Consider the following 15,529-nt stretch of genomic DNA (forward strand, 5'->3'; position numbering starts at 1 on the left):
AATACATAGCTGAAAAATCTGAGTATAATATTACTTACCACGTGCATGGTCTACCTCTGTCCAACTATCCAAGATATGAATACAAATTTAAATTTAGTTTTTATTGTATGGCTAATGTTTTATAGTTATTAGCCGAAAGCGGTTGGTTAGATTAACCATTTGTATTGGAGGCTAAAAAAAAAACCGAAAATTTCACATTAATCAATAGCATTGGCTAAATTTGTAATTAGTCAGTTAATCTTATGTTTAGTTATCCTTTGATTACTAGACATCGTTATGTACATAATAATAATATATGTATATTTTATTTAATTAGTGTAAACGGATAAACGCGTGGTAATATTTACTCATTTTATCTTATGCAATTAGATAAAACGTTAAAATTGTTTATCTTTTAAAAACAAAAATACGCACAATGTCTCCAGAATTATTTATGATCCTGAATAGCAAGATACGGATCCTTATTGGCGTTCGTTATTATTCATTTTAGCGGTCCATTAACTATAAGTAATTTATAATGCTGTGTGTTACCTAGTATATCCTTAGATTAAAATTTTCTTAAGTGTGATAATATAATATGACATAATATGTACTAAATTATATTACTAATTATAATTTAATTCTTCACGTTAATAATTGAACTTTTTTTGGCTGGAACATTTGAATTTATTTTTATATATTTTTATTAATTTTTTTTCTTATTTTTTTCTTCTTTTTAAAATGAAGAAAAAAATATCTCAAAAAGGTGCTACGTGTATATATGATATTGCATGGACATATTTCAACAATTTTAATTAAACAAAAGTACTTAGTTAAGTCAATTATTGATAATCTGTGTGTTGAAAATATACATTTATAAATTATTTTTATTATTTATTATTATTATGTAATCACACATGTATATATATATATATATGTACTTCTCATAAATATTAGATTAATAATTTAAAATAATATAACATTTATAGATAATATAAAATGTATTTATTTATTTCATGTGTTACGTATTAACTGTATTCGTATTTATATAATATAGGAAGGCTGTTGTCTTAAAGATCACTACTCCTCATAAAAAATAAAAATAATATATAATAATTAAAAAAAAGAAAAGCCCAGGAATAATGTAAATAAGCTAATATAGTGGTTACAGAATCTTTAAACCATTAATTTCTAAAACGTATTTTTTTTAATGGACAATATATTAGGACTAGCTGAATAACCCAGCCTAGCAACGGACTGTATACGGACGGAATGTATACTATTTAGCAGTGGCGTGGCGAACTTAATTAAGTTATGAGGCACAAGTTATATTGTCAGACCCACCACCCACTCAACCCATCACAAAAAGCATTAAAAAATTTTTTAAGAAAATATATATTTATTCATTTAAATAATAATGCGTTTTTTAACACATCAGATGATCTTCCCAAGAGTGTTATTGTCTCTTCATAATCAATTTTGATGTCCCTTTCACAGCTCAAAAACATTAAACTTTCCAAACGTTCCTGGCCCATTGTAGAACGTAGACGTGTCTTAATAAGTTTAACCTGAAAATAATACAATAATTGTAATTAATAATAAGTAAGGAGCAGATGTTAATGCATTTATCACATTTTTTAATAACAGCCAGTACTTGGTTTCTAATATATACCCAACTATATTATTTTAAGATTAACAAAAAATTCAACATTTAATTTTTAATTTTAATAATAATGAATTTAATTTAATTATTTTTAAATTATTATTAAATAAAAAATGTTATTGATGCATATTTTTATACTTTAAAGTGCATAATTGCATGTATATTTTAAATGTTTTTAGAGCATAAACATCTACTCCCTAGTGATAAGTTTAATTTATAAAATACTGTAATTGTATAGTTCTGAAAAGGTAAGTTATTATAAATACTATGAGACCTTCACAAAAATCTTAAACTCTATTTTTCATTTTAAACTTTCACCCCATAAAAGTTACCAAGATTTAAAATCCAAACCTTTATAATACAAAACAAGACAATTAAATATATAGATATTAATTAAAAGCTTAGAGATTGAGAACATTTATATTTTAGAAGCAGAAGAATATTGATTTTTAAAATCAAACTTACTTTAGAAAATGATCTTTCCACAGATGCAGATGTAACTGGTATAGTCCCTAAGACTTTGTATGCTATATACAAATTGGGAAACGCTGCTGACAAATCATACTTGGACAATGTATAAAGAATAGTACTAACACCAATTTTTGTCATATTAATTTGTTCATCTTGAGTTATATTTTTTTCTTCTTCTTCACAACTTTCACTCGATGATATAGATTCTGGGCAATGTAATAAAGTAGGTAAATCTATACCTGATGTCAGATCATCAAAACTTTTAGAAAAAATAATGTATTCATTACGTAGTTGATTTATATCAATTTCTGGTAACCAAGCCACTAGGTCAGTAAAACTATCTTGTGGAAGCTGTTGATTTTCATTTTTAAATGTCCTTAATCTTTCAGGGGATAAAAGTGTAAAATCTTTTAATATATTGTTAGAGTCATTGAATCGAGATTGAATTGAAGTAATTACTTTATCCAAAATTGCAAAGTATGTATGACATCGATACTTGTCGAATGATGAGCTCTGTATTTCATCTGAAGCTTTTTCTCCAGGTAAAATTTTTTTAGCACGTTTTCTTGATTCTTTAAAGTTGACCTCTATTAGTTTATGATGGTTAGCAAATTGTTTTGCTTCCTCTACCAGTTCCTCATATTTTTTGTCACTTCTCATTTTAGCTAATTGTTCTTTAGAAGTATTGATTAAACGCAGCGCTTCAATAAAGTCTACTGATTTAGATTGTAAGTAATTCGATAGTGGTGTTGTAATTGAAAATATTTTTCTTAATAATATCATTGTTATAACAAAATCAAACGATGATATTACGTTCAAGAAATTTTTTGCACCAGATGATGTTACTCTGTCAGTTGATTTAAGTAAACATTTTAAAGTTGCATATAATGCTTTATATTTTTCAAAGATAACAATGATGACACGGTCATGAGAAGTCCATCTCGTTGTGGAAAATGATACCGTATCCGTATGCCGTGTGGCGACTGGCGAGTGTTAGTAGGTACTGCACGTCTGCACTACGATCCAATATTATAATTACGAGTATTAAAATGAATATATGGTAACTTAGCAAATATTTTCTTAGTGTGAGATAGAGCCCAAGTCCCTTGTGAGATAGGACACCTACCCCCCCTCAAACTGAGGCACGTGCCTCAAATATAGCCCTTCGCCACGCCACTGCTATTTAGGATTAAAGCAATTTTATACTACTTCAATGTAGACATATAAGCATATAATTGTGGCGTTTATTTATTTATATTTACTACATACTTTACTTCTTGTTGGGTACAGTTCGATAATTAACGAGAATAGTCTCAACTTTTCTAGAATATTCGAGACGGACAGGTAGGCCGCGTGCACATTTGATAGCATTGCGCGGTGAGCGATGGGCGATAAGCGGCGGGCGTTGACAAAAATAAATCAAACACGGTAATTTTATCAGAACTGTGATCATACTGATTCCGGGCGTTGAGCGTTTGCGATGCGCTGTGCCGATGCGTTGTTTATATTTCAAGACGACTTGATTTGTGAGCGTTGTTGTTGGGCGTTGTATTTATATTTTGCATTGGTATTAATTAAAATGTGTTTTATAGAACATCATGTGCTCTCAAAAAGTACATTTTACAAATGCAAGTCGAAAACTTCTCATAACAGAAGTGCAGGGAAAACCATCTTTATGGAATGATAAGACACCCCGATTATAAAAAACCTGAAAAAACAATAAATTGTGGCATGAAATTGGAGCTGTTGTATATTTTCCAGTTAGGAATAGGTAATATTATATTAATATGGTTTTTTTATTAAATTTCAAATATCAAGCCTTGATACTTTTATAAAATGACAATTATAGTAGGTATGAATTTATATAATATAAGTTTAATAAAATGTTATATTATATAAAAAAATTATTAAAATTTGTTAAATAAAAAGTCTTGATTAATCAACATTTTCAATTATTCATCGCATGTTTATATTTGTATAAACTGATTAGGCACCACGTCACCTCTAATCTACTTTACCATATGGCTAATGCCAGAATATCCAGTTTATGTATAAGAAACAGCAGTTAATCCTTGATGACCAACTGAAGTAGTCAAATTCTGTATTGTCTTATATAGACGTCCATAGCCAGTAAGTTATATTTATGTGTTAACCTTTAAAATAATTATTTGAACCGATCTATATTTATTTATATTAAGATCCTTTTTTCTTTTTATACTCCCAAGCTATGGTAGAATATATATTCAATGATAGTAGAAAAACTTCCCTAAAAATTCAATATTTTTAACTGGTCATCCCCGACCATGCAACATTTTTATTTGATGACAGCCCATCTTGTATAGGATACAACACATTTCTATATAATATATATTCTATATTACGCTACGCGAGTAAAACCCTGAATCGTCATTAATATATTATAATATTTCCATCATAATCAAACATTATATATCATTATTTTATTATTTGAAATGTATTTTTGTTTTGGTCGAAAAGTGAATCGACCTATTTTAAATTTTGTTGAAAAGTGAATCGGCCGAAAAGGGAAGGGTACGGTTTTGGTCAAAAACGGACTCGTCCAAGATACCGAGTTCCGTTGGCAGACATATACAAAGGTGGACTGACCAGATTATATGGACAGTAAGAATAGTCCTACTGGGCCACAGATTTTCTAAGGCCGACCCATGTAAATGCCCTACAATAATATGAGGGCTGGTTTGTTCACCAGGTAGCATAAATTACTCAAATAAATGAATACAATGATATTAATCTAATCAATATAAATGTATAAAAAAATAATATTATAAATGCTGATATATAATAGTATAATAAAATGCCTACTGTGGCTACTCTATGAATTATAATAATAATAATTAGGGTCGTAAATTTGTAGGAAAGTCCTTTTTTTTTTTTTTTTTGGTGATTGGTTAGGTAAGTATATAGTTTGAATTATGTAAATACGATTCCATTTATGCAAATTTTATTTTGTATTTTTTGACTTTTTAGATCACTTTTGTGAATTTTTTTGTCATATTTTACTTTTTTTATTTCATTTTTAGGTATTTTTAATCAAATTCTAAAGACTAAAGATGAATAAGGCACCCGAAAATAAATATATTTAAGTTTATTTCATTATTTTAACAAAACAAATACTTACAAAAATTATAAAAATGTTTATAAAGTGAATAGCATTTAGTACATGTAGAAAATTCAAATTTTATTAACATTTTTATTATTTTTTATTAAATAAACATTTATGCATAGGTAATGTATAATAATGTATAATATCCTGTACCTAATATTAATATAAATATAAAAACTAAATTAAAAACCATTTTAAATGAATTTTATACTATAATTTTTGGCATTTAATATTGCATATTTTAGGTTCTTTAGTGTATTAAATCCAAAGCCCTAATAATAATATGCCTACGGCGGTTGCTCTATGAATAATAATAATAATTATGTGCCTACGGCGGTTAGGACCGTCGGCCTCTGCACGACAATGAAACAAATATGGTCGACCAATCCTCAAGCGGGACTGTGTACGATGGCGGATTTCATACGACTGCACAGGGGATGTGATTAGTACAACAACTAATACGAAAATTATCGCAGACCCCGAGTGCATGCGACCCCGCTGAACAACAGTGCCGAAAGAAGAGAGACGGGTCTACGACGGATGACGATGACACACGAATGAAAACCACGTCGTTCACAACGGCCGTTGCCAAGTGACTGCCCTGGTGGCTTAGGAGTGAAAGCAATGGGATCGCTGGGAACGACACTTAGCGGACGGCCGACGAGAAGGACACGAAAACCGAAAACTTGGTTTCAACGAGATGGCCGCCGATCCACGAAAACGGACGTGTTGACGCGAAAGCGGACAAGACGATAAGAACGACGGGGCCGAGGGCATTCATCACGAGAGCTACGACCGTGTCGACGGTAAAACGTCTCAGCGCCATCACGCCGAAAGCGTAACGCGAGAACTTCGCGACAATTTGTGGCACCGGGTGCACGACTTGCGAATCCGGCGAAACGTAAAAACTGGAAAACACGGAACAACGGAACACGTCTACGCGCGATAACGACAACGCGGTTACGTACCCGCATTGAACTATATGATAACTATATTATCATATAGTTCAATGTATGCAACCCGGCAAGAACGAATTATCTTTTTACTATAATTCACAGATATCTATATTATACTAACTATATTATATTATATTATTATAATATAATATAGATACCTGTGCTATAATTATATCAAGCCGTATCAGTCCTTTCATTTTTATCAGCACTCTCAGTTCTTTACTATCAGTAATATATTCTGTGATATCAGTGTTATGTTTGGGTTTCATAATTTTTAAGTATCGTTGATACTTGATCGTTTTAACAATAATTTTATAAATTTGTATCATTATCATACTTTTAAATTTTTAGTTTTAAAAACTCACAATTAAAATCAGACATTTATTCTTTTGATTTATACCTAATAGTATATACTTTTATTGGTTTCATTTAGTAGCATTAATTAAATATACTCATATCAATGCTTTTACCACAGAATAGATTTAATCTATTCTTTGCCTTTACTATTGGGTACGCAATACTTCAACATGAAAGTTAATTCATAAAAAAAGAATTTACACCAATATATATATATATATATAAAATGGCAAATAAACAACAAGGAAAGAATTTTACAAATAAAAGGATTATTTTACAAGTAGTTTCAGGTTTGAACATTTAAATTACATAAGGAATTTAAAAATATTTTAAAAAATTAATTTTATTCTAGGTTTTTTATCTAAAAATGTGTTATAAATATTTAATTGACTTTATATTTGATTTACCGTTTAAATATTTGATGGAAATCTAATATTTTTTAACTAATTATATAAATAGCTATTACTGAAAAAAAAATATTAAGTCTTAAGTTTTACTTTTTTGTAATTAAATTTATGTACGAGTTAAATATTTGTTTATATTTTTTTGTTACTTAATATTACATAAAATATATTTAAATAGGTTTATTAATTGTTTTACTTTGTTGCTATAGAAACACCATACAATTCCTATTTGAAATAAAATGATTTATTGTACCCTAAAATATAATATACATACATTTGTTTAAAACTTGAATGTTCAATTTTTAATGATTATTACTCAGTATAAAATTATAATTTAAGCAAATATGTTTTTAGAAAAAATCAAATTATTTATTGTTTTTCATTTTCAAATAACAAAATTTTTATCTTCTGTTTAAGTTTAACAACAAATTCAAAAATAATGATCAAAACAAAATTTTTTATTTGGAACTAACTCTATAAAACACCTTGTAATGTTAAATACTTTACTTCTTAGCCATTCTTTTTTACTGTACTGTTTAAACATATAAATAAGGTTTAAATGGAAGAAAATTAAATGATAAAAAATAATTACAATAGTAATAATTTATTTTACTTGTGTATTGTTATTTATTAGGCTATGGATTTGCTTTGATCAAAGGATCTATTGTGGTACATGGAACATTAATGAACAAAAGATTAGAAACTAAGATAATTCCTGGTAATAACAATGTGTTAAAATTTGCCTCTGAAATTGTATGGAGTATGGATAATACTACTCTAAAAGAGTAAGAATAATATTTATTTTTTTCAAGAAACCAATTATTTTTCTGTATTTTAAAGTTAATTTTTGTTTTATATAAGATTAAAAATGTCCAATGCATCAATAAGAATAGATTGCTATAATATACCTAATAATAAATTTAATGCAAATATAAGACTTGGTTATCTTATGTTAAAAGTGAAAGAAGCACAAACTATGAATCCAACATCAAATGATCGTGTAAGTTATATTGGTTTTATTTTTTACATTATCTGGTAACTTATTTTTTAATAAATACAATATTAATAATTTAATTATAATTGTAGATAGAAGTAAAATCTTATAAATTATTGGGATCAAAAAATTGTAGTTATAATCTTAAAATGTCTTTGTATATTGAAGATTTCAATGTTAAAGATGTTGAAGCTTTGTCTAAAAACAATCAAAACTTGAAAATAACAGAAAATAATTGTATAAATGATTATAATAATTATCCAAAAAAAAGGTAGGTATAACATAACTATTATCATTGTATGTTTGCTTAACTTAAATTTTATTACAGATTCTATTGTACAATGTTCTTATAAATTAGGTACATAAGTATATTTCATATTGTATATTTATTTCTTTATAGATGAAAAAAATAAGTTTATTAAAGAAAATATTGAAATCAATTTACAAAATGATGATGTTAATAAATCAGAAAACATTGAAATTGATATAAAAAATTCTGATATTAGTACATCAGAACTAATAGAAAATTTTCGAGAAAAAAATGAACCACCGTAAGTTAGAAATAAATTGAGATATGTTTTAATATTCATTCAATTATATCCAATATTAAAGTTAGAATCTGCTATGTAAATAAATATTTGCTTTTAACTTCAAGTTCTATTTAATACAGCACATTATGTATTAATTTATAATTAATGACTTCTTGGATAATGTATATAATATGATAATATGATATATTCACCCTGACAAATGAACATTCAGTGTATTGTATCCTATTAAATTTAAAACTTAATTTGAATCTATATATTATTAAATAATAAACTTAATTTAATTAATCTATTAAATGTAATTATATTAAAAAAGAAAAAAAAATTATTTCAGAAATGTATTCAATTTTGACATGCAAGAAAAGTTAAAAAAAAAAAGAAATGAAGAATTAGAACATTGGAAAAAGGAACAAATGATTTTATTTAATGAAAATGTTATATTATTGTATATTTTATTATTATTTATAATTGAGTTATAATATTTTTTTATTCTATTATATAGTTGAAAATTAAAGAAGAAGAACTTTTTAAACAATTTAATAATAAATGGTTAGAAGAAAGAAAACATATTGAAGAAGAACTTACTCAAGCGGTATCAACATGTAAAGCATTAACTGAAAACGTAGATGTATTAGCTGATATGGTTGTAGAAAAAGACGCAATTGTTACAGCTAAAGAACTTGAAGTACGTCATTCAGTTCTGTGTTTTTAACAATTTTTTGTCCGTTAAAATAATATTTATTGATATTTTTTAGTTTTCTAATCATAGAGAGAGTATGGATAATAAATATATTAGTTTAGTGCAAAAATGTCAGTCTTCGAATGCACAAATTATTAATGAACTCAGTGATAAAAATACTCAATTGGAAACTAGATTGCATGATCTAGAAAAAACTAATATTTTATTAAGAAATGAAAATGAACAGCTAAAAGAATATATTAATTTAACTTGTGATTTACGAGTAAAACATTTAGAAAAAACTATTGTACGTAATTAAAATGTATTTCAGATTTTTTTTTTTTTTTTGTGTATTAGTAATAATATAAAAATTTCATGTCTAGTCAAATTTAGAGAATAAATATGAAGAAGCTAATAAGTCTTGTATGCTTTTCAAAGAACGATGGATTGCATCGGTTAGAAAAATCAATCAAATGTACACAAAACTTCATGACATAAAAACCAATGAACATTTAGTAAATAATAAACAAAAGTGAGTGATTATATTTTATAATTTGAAAATAAAAAAAAATTTGTATTTTAAAAATAAGTAATTGTATTATAATTTAATTTTATATTGATTTTAGTATAAAAAATATTTTATCGAACAATTTAGTGGAACAAAAACAAGATGAAGAAAAATTAAAAACACTTTTAATTGATTTACGTAAATTACGACAAGATATGATGAACTCTAATTATTTGGATCTATTACCAATATCCAAATAATTTCATTGAAATATAATTAGTATTTATTTCAAGTCTGAAGTATTTTTATTAGTTTTACCTAGTTTGTATGATATCTGTAGCTGTGTAATGAAATATAAAATAATATAATATTAAAATTAACATATTATTAAAATATAAAAAAAGACATAATAAATAAAATCAAAAAATATAGGTAGACAATACTAATGCTAAGTTTTATTGGACCCAGTCAATTGTTTTTGTTTTAAAAGAGCTACCTTTTATATAAGTGGATTTATAAATTATCCTCTTTTCATAACTTTCTTTTCAAGTTACATTTTGTATAATCATAAAAATTATAAACAATTTTTAATAATAAACGTTTGTTATAAATCTTAATATTTTCAAAATATAAAATCTATGTATTCCAAGCATAATTAAAAATAATAAATTAAAAAGATCATATGTTATTTTAAAAAAGTAATACAGTAGGTATTGTGTGTATAAATTATCAAATGGTGAAAATATTTTGGTGGTTGACCCTCGATTTTGATAAACAGTTTTTTAAAAATTATTGTTAAAATCCTTTTAGTATTTATAATAATCCAAACCAAATGCATTTATTAAATAGAACTCATTTCACTTGTTCGCGTAAAATTAAAATTTAATTTTATGTGACCTGTTGTTTAATTTTACACTTGTATTTATAATTTTATTCACGTGAATCAGTGAATTTGTATAATCACGTGAATCTGTGAATTTATATTATCACGTAAACTGTGAATTTCTTGAGTCACCGACTACCTGCTATGTCATGCACTCAAATATATTATTCAATTGGTTTACTTATATCAATAGTCGAGTGAATCGTTCGCAACAGTGGCGAATCTAGGATTTTATCATGGGTAGGGATATAAAATATTTTCGTGCATAATATGCATAGGTATATAAGCTTTATTCTATTAAATTTACAAAATAAAATTTAATTTTACTTGATGATTGTACCATTACTCTATGGCTGTATCCTGGGTCATGATATAAGTACGAGGTATATATTCGTAATCTGATATGAAGTTAGATACTAATGTATACTAGTGTATCCTTCTTGGTTACGAAATAATGAAAACGGAATAATAAAAAAATAGTTTTTATTTAAATTGTGCATGCAAAAATTTAATTGGTTGCAAAAAAAATTTTTTTAACTCTCGGCCCACGAGGGGGGAGGATCTATCCCCCATATCTACCCCCGTAGATCCGCCACTGGTTCGCAATATAAAAATGCATTATAATAATTTGTTTTTTTTTTTTTTTGAAAAAGAAAAAGCAAATGAAATATAAAATAATAATTTAACAAAAAAAAAAAAAAAAATCCTGACTTCAGAAAAAATTATGTAATAAAAAAAAAAATGTGAATAAATTGAATTTATGTGTAATAAACCAAACAGAAAAAAATTAATCCATGATAATCATTATTTATTAAATTAACTTTAAATTCCATTAAAGTCTGGTACTTCTCCTTAGTTTAAAATAATAATAATAATACTACAACTAACACATAGATTAACCCATAATTGGTCATACAAAACTTACACATGGATATAGGTTAAAATAGTCTAATAATCAATAACACTAATAATAATAATTATAACTGTTTAAGTACACTTAGTAAATAATAATAATAACCAATGTTTTATATACCTATGGCGTTAATAATTTAATGTTAATTGGTACATATAGCACTACACGAAACAAATTTAAACGTATTGATAATGTAATAATAAATAATGTATTAATAAATAATAATATAAGAAATTATAATAAATAGTAATATACGTGAATACACTAATTCACGTGTTTACGTGCATATGATTCAGATACGTGTTCAAGTCATAATGTATTTGTTAATTCATGTGTATTAATAATACGTGATTTATTTTGTTTCATTCACGTGAACACAGGGCCGCCTCAAGGTATAGGTGAGCTAGGCACCTGCTCAGAGCGGCACTTTAGTAGGGGAGACATTATTACTGAAAATATTTTTAATGAGGTAGGTTATACGGGTTCCCCGCCGACAATATTGAACGTAATTTCAGAAAGCATATTTATAAATTGTAATTGGTAATGCTTATTTATGTTTTATTAGTTGATAAATTTGTTGTGGTTTTAAATATCCTTTTACATTTATTTTATTTAGATTACCTAGTAATTTAAGTCAATTATACAAAAATAACTACGTTCCAAATCTATTTTACTCATAGAAATATTTTTCCATGACAATTTCATTTAAGTTTCAATCGTTAATTGATTTCTGTTACGTTATTCGATATTAATTTTAAATGTTTTTCGTTTCTGATTCGTTATCCGTTTTCAATCGTTTATCGTTTACCGATATGTTATCTGTTATCCGGTTTCATCGTTTAACGTTTGCCGATATCTTATCTGTTATGGATTTCAATCGTTTTTTGAATAGTTTAACGTTATAATAATAACATTAACAAAAAACTTTTTGGTATCCTGCTTAATATTAGGCACGGCCTACGTTGGGCGTTTTCAATTATTTCAATAATATTAATAACCACACAATCACTTCCGCGATTTTTGATAGTCCTGATAGTGATGGGTTTTGCTTAATAATCATTTTTAAGTTTTTTTACACATAATGTTATACATAAAATAAAAAATAAAATAAAATTTTATGTAGATATGTGACACAAAATAGGAGAAGAGGCTAAGTTAAAATAAGAACTTAATTTTTTTTAAAGGCGACAAAATTTAATTTTGCCCATTGCACTATTTTTGCTTGAGCCAGCCCTGCGTGAACAGGTATATTAATATTCATGTACAAAAAACGATACCCCTAATTTTATAATGTAATAAATATAGGTAATAGATTAATATTACTTTTATATGGATTATACAATTTTTAAATTCTAGTTCACTCGTTTTTATCCATTAATGGTCTATTTAATTATGTATAATTCATGCATTATCTTGTTCTTGACCGTAACGTAATTGCAACTTCGTGATATATTTTAAAACAAAATAATTATTTTAATATGATCCGTCGCAAGACACGCATCCGCTAAAAATTAAAATGTATTATCGCTAAATCCTACCTATAGAATATTGGACGTCAGTCGCTTGCCCGTCTCTAAAGCAGTTCAACCTCCTTAGACTACCTAACGCCCAAGATGATAGAAGACTACCGGATGCCTAGTCACGCGTGGGCTCCAACTTCCACCTGACACTGCGAGTTGGTGTGACACGCCTTAAATCAACCCACCCGCGGAAGGTAGAAGTGACCCATAGTGAGAATTAACGATCATATTGTTAACTGTTTCCGGTCAAATTTTTAAAAACAAAAATCATAATATATATATTTTAACCTCGGGAATACTTTCTTCCATACTTCTTATGCAATCAGTAAGATTGTTTATATAAATACATATCATAGCGCGATAAATAGAACACCGAACAAAATATAAATGCTCCAATGAATTTGATTTGATATTTCCTTCATCTGTTTTTGTTATTAATTTTGTATATTTTTTAATTACAAAATTATTTTCTAATGAGATTCAATGCGTTTGTACCATTCACACATCCCTTCAGTAGGCACTGTAGATAAATACACGCATTTAATAATAATATAATGTGCTCGTTTGTGTTATTTAAAGGCTTATTTATAGTATGCATGTTTAAACGATTCAGTAACATCTTCCATTGTTCATCATAAGAAAAAAAAACGTTAAAATAAAGTGTATATAATAATCTATGTATAATTATTAACTAATAATCAGTTCCATAGTTATGCGGATCGGTGAAGAACGATTGAGCATATACTTTTTCAGCAACATAATTTAATATTTTATGCAATATTGCCACCTTCACATTTCCGAAATGTTATAACTTATATTCTTCACGTATCATTACACCAATTATTAAGATACTTATTAATAAACTTAAACTAGTGGTAAGCTGAGAGCCAAACCTAGCTTTATCGGCAACGTTACCGATTAATTTAATTTAATACATATTAATTTTGTCCGTAGTATACTGTCATTTTAGATATTTAGCATTGGGTGAAAATATAAAATAATTACGATAGTTACGATTCTAAAATTATTAAAGAAATAATTCAGTTTATGTAGTACTCAATCACCAGTGTGCTTTCTATTTTTTTAATATGGATATAATAATACTTTTGTCGGAAAAAGGCAAAGGATTGGCCCTAGTACATTTTTATAAACATAAATTAATTAGAGCAGTGATCTTCAATTGGTGAGTCGTGACCCAATTTTGGGTCGCATAAGCTTTAAGATTGGGTCGTGATAAGTTTTCTGTTTAAAATTTAAAAAATTCATATTTATATATATATTATATAATGTATGTTATATGATATTGCATAAAAATGTTTTCGGATAAACCCGAAACTATACTATTTTATATTATTTTAAATTTGTAGAAGATTAGAATGAACACTTTTTTCTCAAACACTCATACTTAATTAGAAAAAATCCTCAAACCAATATGCAACACATACCACTTATCATTAACTGTCGAACACATAGTGGAGGAGTGTACACAATTTACCTCAATACGCACCGACCTGAATACGCTATCCAACATAGTAAAAGTACTTAGCGAAAAACAAACTATGAAAATAGTCACATTATTAAGTATCACAAATATTATAATAGTAAATCTTAATTTACATCTAACTTCACCTGTATAATATTTCATATGTAATATTGTAATTTTAAATCTAACACCTAACACATCAAATATGTAACATCTAATAGCTAATAGTATTTGCTGTTGAAGCCTCAATGCTCAATTGTGTAACAACTATACGGATTATTAATTTATTATTAACAAAAATATCTATAGATAAATTTAAAAATTGATAGCTGAACTATCACGTATTCTATCAAGTGTTGTAAAATAAAAATTAACGATTGTAAAAAATTGACCATGATTGCTAACGATAGGAAACAATATTGCACGTTTTGAATAATTGTCTCTCGATTGCCTATACATAGCGCCGTCTGAAATATGTTTGCATATTTTATACGGAGAATAAGAATTTATGATAATGATAATTTATACGACATTGAACGCAACTATGAAAAAACACCAACAGTTATTGTGTAGAATTGGTTTTTATCGCAAATTTAATCTATTCTGTGCTCGTAAACCTTAAATTGGGGTCACACGGGTGTTAGGGAAATCGAATGACGAACATCCTAACATGTGTGGAACGTATTCGTCGTCGAACAAAATTACCTAACTGACATGACGTTACGAGTGTGACCAGCGATATTTAAGTTTAAATTATTCAATAACGGGGATATTCAGAAACGTAGTTCTTTTTTCCCACGCTCGTGTGACCAATGTCTATACCTATGTCGGTGTTTTAAATGTAATATTTAAATGTTACCAAGCAGTACAGCAAAGAGAAAACGTATATCTATTATACTCTGAAGAATACAATTTAATTGTTGATAATAACGATAGCCGATAACTTTGGAAAATTAAATAAAATATTTAAGACCTGCGATATGCAACAAGTATAGTATAATACAAAATGTGGTTCATCAGGTTTTCGGG

The 15,529-nt window shown here is 26.9% G+C and overlaps 2 protein-coding genes across 3 annotated transcripts; one reads left to right on the plus strand and one right to left on the minus strand.

Moving 5' to 3' along the window:
- Positions 1-1,269: 1,269 nt before the first annotated feature.
- Positions 1,270-2,943, minus strand: LOC112687488. The gene is made up of 2 exons (XM_025560216.1): positions 2,108-2,943; positions 1,270-1,547 (listed from the first exon to the last, which is right to left on the minus strand). The coding sequence occupies exons 1-2, from the start codon at positions 2,894-2,896 to the stop codon at positions 1,383-1,385; spliced, it is 954 nt and encodes a 317-aa protein (XP_025416001.1). The 5' UTR covers positions 2,897-2,943; the 3' UTR covers positions 1,270-1,382.
- A 2,523-nt stretch (positions 2,944-5,466) lies between these two features.
- LOC112687405 (kinetochore protein SLK19-like) lies at positions 5,467-9,993 on the plus strand. Of its 2 annotated transcripts, none has more exons than XM_025560095.1 (10): positions 5,467-6,278; positions 7,607-7,757; positions 7,834-7,972; positions 8,059-8,234; positions 8,365-8,517; positions 8,849-8,948; positions 9,017-9,199; positions 9,270-9,500; positions 9,577-9,725; positions 9,820-9,993. In XM_025560095.1, exons 1-10 carry the CDS (start codon positions 6,269-6,271, stop codon positions 9,959-9,961), a joined length of 1,434 nt encoding a protein of 477 aa, XP_025415880.1. In that variant the 5' UTR covers positions 5,467-6,268; the 3' UTR covers positions 9,962-9,993. The 2 variants fall into 2 exon arrangements, with proteins under 2 accessions (XP_025415880.1, XP_025415879.1); XM_025560094.1 differs by lacking the exon at positions 5,467-6,278 and adding an exon at positions 6,301-6,858.
- The last annotated feature ends 5,536 nt before the right edge of the window (positions 9,994-15,529 follow it).

The sequence above is a fragment of the Sipha flava genome, unplaced genomic scaffold (genome assembly GCF_003268045.1).
Source record: "Sipha flava isolate LNK unplaced genomic scaffold, YSA_version1 34_pilon_pilon, whole genome shotgun sequence".
Lineage (NCBI taxonomy): Eukaryota > Metazoa > Arthropoda > Insecta > Hemiptera > Aphididae > Sipha > Sipha flava.

Coding starts and splice junctions, on each gene's coding strand:
- LOC112687488 (XM_025560216.1), bottom strand. CDS start 2,896: ATGATATTATTAAGAAAAATATTTTCAATTACAACACCACTATCGAAT. Junction 1,548..2,107: donor TGGAAAGATCATTTTCTAAA/GTAAGTTTGATT, acceptor TATTATTTTCAG/GTTAAACTTATTAAGACACG.
- LOC112687405 (XM_025560094.1), top strand. CDS start 6,795: ATGGCAAATAAACAACAAGGAAAGAATTTTACAAATAAAAGGATTATT. Junction 7,973..8,058: donor ATCCAACATCAAATGATCGT/GTAAGTTATATT, acceptor TTATAATTGTAG/ATAGAAGTAAAATCTTATAA. Junction 9,200..9,269: donor TTACAGCTAAAGAACTTGAA/GTACGTCATTCA, acceptor GATATTTTTTAG/TTTTCTAATCATAGAGAGAG.